A 7,112-nucleotide genomic window follows, 5' to 3' on the forward strand; every position below is an offset into this window, starting at 1 on the left:
GATGGAGATTTACTACTAATCACAGAACCGGCTTTACTGACAAGATGCGCATGACTATCACATTCGATTAATCGTGCAGCCCTAACCTATCCCATTAATATAAATTGTGTACTTCCCTTGTACTTAAATTGTGCAATGCTTATTTCCTATAATAAGTAGTTTATTGCGATTTGTACTTGTACGTGTTGAAATTTCTGTGAGACAAAGCTGAATTTTCAGCATCATTACTCCAGTCTTCAGTGTCTCATGATTCTTCAGAAATCATTCTGATATGCTGATATGCTACTCAAAAACATTTCTTAAGAATTTCCTAGAATAAGTAGCTTATTTTGATTTGTACTTGTTTTTCTTAGACAAAAACTCCTCTGCCTGCTGGTACCATCCTGAAACTGGTCACATCTGCTGATGGCAAGCCCACCACAATCATTACAACTTCACAGGCAGGAGGGGCTGGCACCAAACCCACTATTCTGGGCATCAGCACTGTCTCTCCAACTACCGCCAACAAACCAGGAACCACCATTATTAAAACCATTCCCATGTCTGCTATCCAACAAGGAGCAACAGGTTTGTTTCACATCTGACTCTTCATCTCATTTGTAATTGTGCAACATTTAAAGAGCTTTTAGTTAAATTATATCTCACTTTTGCTCTCCAAGTTAAGGCACACAACTTCACATTGTTTATATATAACTGACAGATCTGTTTTTTACACCTTGTTGCAAGCTCACATGATTTCCTGATATTATTTCCGGTCTCATTATTAGGTCTGACTAGCAGCCCTGGCGTCAAGTCCCCCATCCAAATTTTCACCACTAAGGTTGTTACTCCTGGCACGGGTACTCCAGGGAAAATCATAACAGCTGTGCCAAAACTGACTGGTGCAGGACAACAGGGGGTCACACAGGTGAGGCCCGTTTGAACTCCGTACACACAAAGCATATCCATGCATCATTTTAAGCTCATCTAGTATTTTGTGTGGTCCCTGAATATTTGATTTGCTCTCAGGTGGTCCTGAAGGGGGCGCCAGGGCAGCCCGGCACTATCCTGCGCACTGTGCCTATGGGTGGAGTGCGTCTGGTTTCACCAGGCACTGTGTCCGCTGGCAAACCAACTGTTACCACACTGGTTGTCAAAGGCACCACAGGTAGGAATATTTAGTCTGTAAACTTTCTCTGCAGTGTGCTTTTATACAAATTACAGAGAAGTTGTTGTTCTTGATATCTGTGCCTCGTTAATAATGCCTTCTCTGAATTTAGGAGTCACAACTCTGGGTACAGTAAGTGGTACTGTATCGACTAGTGTGGCAGGGGCCAATGTGGCAAGCGCTAACGCCAGCCTGGTGACTCCAGTCACCACACTTGCCTCCATCGCCACATTGTCCAGCCAGGTGATCAGTCCCTCAGCCATCACTGTATCTGCTGCCCGTACCAATGTCGCCACCGCTACAATAGTGAGTCACACATTATTATTATTATTGTATGCGTTTTTAAAGAAATTAATACTATTATTCAGCTGGGATGCATTAAATTGATCAAAAGTGAGAGTAAAGACATTTATAGTGTTACAATAGCTTTTGATGATTTCAGATGAATGCTGTTCTTTTGAACTTTGTTTATCGAAGAATCCAGAAAAAATGTATCCGATTCCACAAAAATATTCAGCACTACTGTTTTCAACATTGAAAATAATAAGAAATGTTTCTTCATCTGCTTTGCATCACAGAAATAAATGACATTTTAAATATTCAATAGAAAATTGTAAATAATTTGAATAATGTTTTAAATTGTAATAATATTTAACTGTTTTTGTTGTATTTATCATTAAATAATTGCAGCCTTGATGAACGTAAGAGATTTCTTTCAAAAACGTTTAAACATAAAAATAAACATTACAAAATAGGTAATAAATTATAATTACTTATACACTGTTTAAAAGTTTGGGGCAGGTGAGACTGTTTATTTTTATTTATATAAACAAATATAAGTAATAATAATATAATTATTTACAATAATTCATTTATCCATTCCTTTTGATGTGCATAATTATTGGGGACTGGAGCTTTCTTGAATTTCTGTGTTTTTTTTGTTTCGTTTTTTACTTTTAGTCAGCAGCACAGCCTACTCAAGTAACCCTGATCACGACTCCAAGTGGTGCTGAGGCCCAGCCTGCACAGGATCTTCCTGTCTCCATCCTGGCCTCTCCCACCTCAGAGCAGCCGTCCACCACAGGTGCTGATGCTGGTGACGGCGCTGGCGATGGTGCTACCACCGTGACACTGGTCTGCTCCAACCCTCCGTGTGAGACACATGAGACCGGAACGACCAACACTGCGACGACGGCTTCTGCCAAAATGGGCACCGAACAGATTTGTTCCAACCCTCCATGTGAGACGCACGTGACGGGCACCACCAACACAGCAACCACGGCCTCTGCGAACATGGGCAGAACACAGCAGGTGTGCACCAACCCACCCTCAGAAACCCATGACACGGGCACCACCAACACAGCCACCACTGCCAGCTGCGACATGGGATCTAAAGAGATGGGAACCGTGAACAGCAAGACGCCGTCATCTTCACCAGGTACGTCTTCAGCTTCTGGTTCAGAACCAGCAACACCCGTCTCAGAGAGCAGTGCTGGACCGGGCACCATGCGGCCGGAGGGTCTCCGCACGGGCACCACCAACACAGCCACCACTGCCAGCTGCGACATGGGATCTAAAGAGATGGGAACCGTGAACAGCAAGACGCCGTCATCTTCACCAGGTACGTCTTCAGCTTCTGGTTCAGAACCAGCAACACCCGTCTCAGAGAGCAGTGCTGGACCGGGCACCATGCGGCCGGAGGGTCTCCGCACGGGGACCACCAACACCTCCACTACCGCCCGCTCAAACATGGGCTCCGACCAGACGGGAACGGTGCAGAGCTCCGACAAGAGCCAGGCCGCCATCTCCTCTGCGTTGATGCCTGTTTGCGCCAACTCTTCCAGCGAAACGAACGAGGCGGGCACCACAGGCACTTCACCTGTGTCTGGTGATGTCCAGCAGGTCTGCTCAAACCCTCCCTGTGAGACACACGAGACGGGCACGGCCAATACGGCTACGCAGTCGAGCTCTAGTATGGGCAGTGGGCAAACCAATGTTGTGCAGAGGGTGTGTTCCAATCCGCCCTGTGAAACCCACGAAACGGGTACCACAAACACGCCGACCCAGGCCTCATCTTCTATTGGTGCTGGACAGAATGGCACTGTTCAAATGGTGTGTTCCAATCCTCCCTGTGAAACCCACGAAACTGGTACCACCAACACGCCAACTCAGGCCTCATCTTCTATTGGTGCTGGACAGAACGGTGCTGTGCAGAGGGTGTGCTCCAATCCGCCCTGTGAAACCCACGAAACGGGTACCACCAACACGCCAACTCAGGCCTCGTCTTCTATTGGTGCTGGACAGAACGGCGCTGTGCAGAGGGTGTGCTCCAATCCGCCCTGTGAAACCCACGAAACGGGTACCACCAACACGCCAACTCAGGCCTCGTCTTCAATCGGTGCTGGACAGAATGGTGCTGTGCAGAGGGTGTGTTCCAATCCGCCCTGTGAAACTCACGAGACCGGCACCACCAACACAGCCACGACAGCAACAAGCAGCTTAGAAACTGGAGAAGTAACAGGTATTTATCTGTACAAAACCTGAAGATTATTTTTTGTGCGCACACATGAACATTATAATATATTAAGTATATGTTTATCCTTAATAATACAAAATTTTGTATTCGCTTTTAAAAGGGAATGTATTTTTCAGCACAGTTGGCAGATGCATTTAATCCACTCATGTTTTCATGTGTTATAGCTTGTAGAAGAGAGACTTTGTAGTATATGTAACCAGAGGGTTATTTATTTATTTTTGTCCCAACTTGTCACTGATCTCTTGTGCCGCTGATCTCATTAGCCAGACATTAAAATCGGTTAATAAAAGGGCTGCAAATCAAGTGTAAATAAAAAACAAAAAGGGGCTCCAAAGCAATAATATAATGATTCTGTTAAATATAAAATTATTGTTGTTGGTTGTTAGTATTTCTATTTTTATTATTAATTATTAGGGATGCTCCGATCTGCCTTTTTTGCCTCTGATTCCGATACCTAGGGTTCGGTATTGGCCGATACCGATTCCGATCCGATACCAGTTAAGTTTTTTTTCCCTCATTTAAATAAATGTAGAATTTATATATCTCTGTGTGTGGAACTGATAATCATTCTTTCACAATCTACAAGATACAGACTACTTCATTATAAAGAAAAAGAAAATAAACAAATATGAAAAAATATAGGCCTATGTATATTTATAATCTATGACAAAAATTTATCATAAACTAGGCTAGTGGATAATTCGGCAGCAAAAGTTATTCTAGAAAAATCAGTGCACAATAATTTTAGAATTGGTGAAAAAACAATATTTTGTGGGGAACAAATAAAAGTGTTGCACTAAATATGGTAAAATGTTACACATTGCTATTTGTATTATTATAAAATCCATTCATTAAAAACATTCATGAATGTATTTATATATAAGCATATACTATAAAATTAAAATACATTTATTTTAATTGTATAGCATATTTTTTAATAAGGCAACAACATATGATAGATACGATAGGACAAAACAAATACAGTGCAGCACAAACTGTTTTTATACAGTCAACCCTCAACGGACACCTTGGCAATTGAATCGCCATTGGCTAGTATATTTTTTTGTTTACTCGCCAGACTGAAATACTATACTATATATATATACCGATACCCGATATGAATATCGGATCGGCGCATCCCTATTAATTATATGGTGGTAATTGTATTTTTTTATTTGCTTTCAAAAGTGAAGGTATTATGTATTTATTATTAGTAATTATGAAATTATTATTAGTATTAGTGTTAATAATAGCAATAATTATTGTAGTAATAATACATTTATTTATTTGCTTTTAAAAGAGAACATATTCGTATTTTAAGTTCCATGGGCAGATTTTGTTTTTTTTTTTATATATAAAAATGTATTTACTCATCGGTGTATAAAGTATGTGTAATCAAAGGTACATTATATTATTTGTATATTTAATTTTTCCATGTTTTTTTGTTCGTCTGTGTTTGTCCTTTTAGCCCAGCAGGCCGGTGATGGACAGAGTGACAGCGGCACCAGCTCAGAACCCTCATCATCTACAGAACCAGCCAATCCCACAACACAAAGCAGAGCCATCACAACAGTAACACAGGCCACGCCCACTCCAGGACCATCAGTACCGGTACAAACACACCTCTAATCTGATCAGCTGGCTTTATGTGGATTTCCTGTAGCCAACATCCCTGTATATTCCACTTTACTCAAAGTTACTAGGAAAGTCATTTTACATACACACAGTCCTTTCCTGTCTAATTGGGAGCGTCTTTTCCAGAATAAGCTGTAGTGTAAAGCACGTTTGCTGATAGTCATGCAAAGTTTTTACAGATGCATGAATTCTGTTCTTATGCATGCAAAAAAATGCTCTAGGTTAAGATGTTTTGTTGTCATTCTCATGTTCTGATTGTGGTTTCTCCACAATGCAGGAGATTTCATCCATGGCTGGATCTGCGGTAGTGGCTGAGGTCCCAGGAGAGGCCGAGGCCATGGAGCAGACCAGCGCTGAGGCCGTGGCAGCGGGAGAAGAGCCCATGCAGACCGAGTGTCAGGGAGAGCTGGGTGAAGAGGGAGCCATTAGGGTTGTTGCCATAGATGAAAGTGCAGCCGGTGAGGAGGGCACCATGCTACAGGTTCATGTCGCCATGGAAGCACAGCCAGGTCAAGGAGATCAGGCTGAGGTAAGGAACTTTTTGGCAAGTCACCTTTATTTATTTAGTGCATTTTACAGTGTAGGCTGTCGCTGAAATGATGGGCTATCCTCCTGGAGTACTGTCTTTCTGTGCCACATGATTATGGCGTTATTTTACTGCCAAATATTTTACTGTTGTAGCACGAAAGTACATTGCTATGATGCGCGAGCGCGAATCTCTCCGCTCACGCATGGATTTCCTTTGCTCTCGCACTAAACCGGACACGTGCTCTCAGATATGCGCTGCTCTCTCCCAGAAAGTGTGTGCGCACTTAAAACGTGTCCATTGCAATCGCGAATCTCGCCTCGTGCTCAAACTGTGTCCTTTGCACTCGCAAATCTCTCAGTGCTCTTGCGCTAGAAATTAATTATTTTCGCACCTGGATTAAACATTGTCAAAAGTTATAAACAAATCAGAATTCCATGACTGACCGATTAAAATGGTACGTGAAATCTAATTAGCTGGAATTCTTTTGACAATCAAAGATGGATCTTTAATTTCGTTACAATTTAATATTTAGTCATATTAATCAAAAGTATATTAGAAATGGCTGGGATTGGGGTGCTTGGATGATTTGTGCAAATAAATAACCTAGTAATCTGTCTGTCTAACTGGTTGGTCAAACCCCTCTATAACACAATAACTGCTGTGATAGAATCGCTGTTTGGACATTTATTGGGAGTTTTTTTTTTCATCCAGTGTTTGTTTTCAGTTCTGATTTTAGTTCTGACCCACTTCATATCAGCTATACACATTCAATAGCACTCTGCTCTAAGACAGTGGAAATACAGTTATATTAGAGTAACAGATAAATACATTGTCTGCAAATTCATTAAACCCATGGAATATAATGATGTTATGACAAATATGAGAAATTCATTATGGTGGTAGGTAGACTTGTGCCGGTATTCGGTAATGCGATATATCACGGTAATGAATATGCACGATATTGTTATCGTGCAGGTGGCGGCAAGTCACTGATTTGATCATTGAATCATTCATTCAATTTATTAATTCGAACGGCTGATTCATTCAGGAATGAAGCAAGTGACTGTTTTTATGCATGGGTAATCATGAATCACTGACTCACTAGATTCGTTTTAAAAACCCCGTTCATTCATAAACGAAACACCGCTGTGTTTGAATGGAGATTAGGGGTCGACCGATATGTGTTTTTCAAGGCCGATACCGATTATTACAGATCAAGTAGACCGATAACCGATATTTTGAACCGATATATATGTCTGGTGTAA

General features: G+C 41.6%; 1 protein-coding gene across 1 annotated transcript in view; it reads left to right on the top strand.

Moving 5' to 3' along the window:
• The window catches only part of hcfc1b (host cell factor C1b), a 24,815-nt gene that overhangs the window by 11,006 nt on the left and 6,697 nt on the right, over positions 1 to 7,112 (top strand). The window contains exons 13-19 of the mRNA XM_016503949.1: positions 354 to 567; positions 768 to 907; positions 1,009 to 1,147; positions 1,260 to 1,453; positions 2,108 to 3,668; positions 5,152 to 5,294; positions 5,596 to 5,847. Of these exons, the coding sequence (XP_016359435.1) occupies positions 354 to 567; positions 768 to 907; positions 1,009 to 1,147; positions 1,260 to 1,453; positions 2,108 to 3,668; positions 5,152 to 5,294; positions 5,596 to 5,847 (2,643 nt within the window). The remainder of the gene's footprint in view (positions 1 to 353; positions 568 to 767; positions 908 to 1,008; positions 1,148 to 1,259; positions 1,454 to 2,107; positions 3,669 to 5,151; positions 5,295 to 5,595; positions 5,848 to 7,112) is intronic.

Source organism: Sinocyclocheilus anshuiensis, unplaced genomic scaffold (genome assembly GCF_001515605.1).
Source record: "Sinocyclocheilus anshuiensis isolate Anshui unplaced genomic scaffold, SAMN03320099.WGS_v1.1 scaffold258, whole genome shotgun sequence".
NCBI lineage: Eukaryota > Metazoa > Chordata > Actinopteri > Cypriniformes > Cyprinidae > Sinocyclocheilus > Sinocyclocheilus anshuiensis.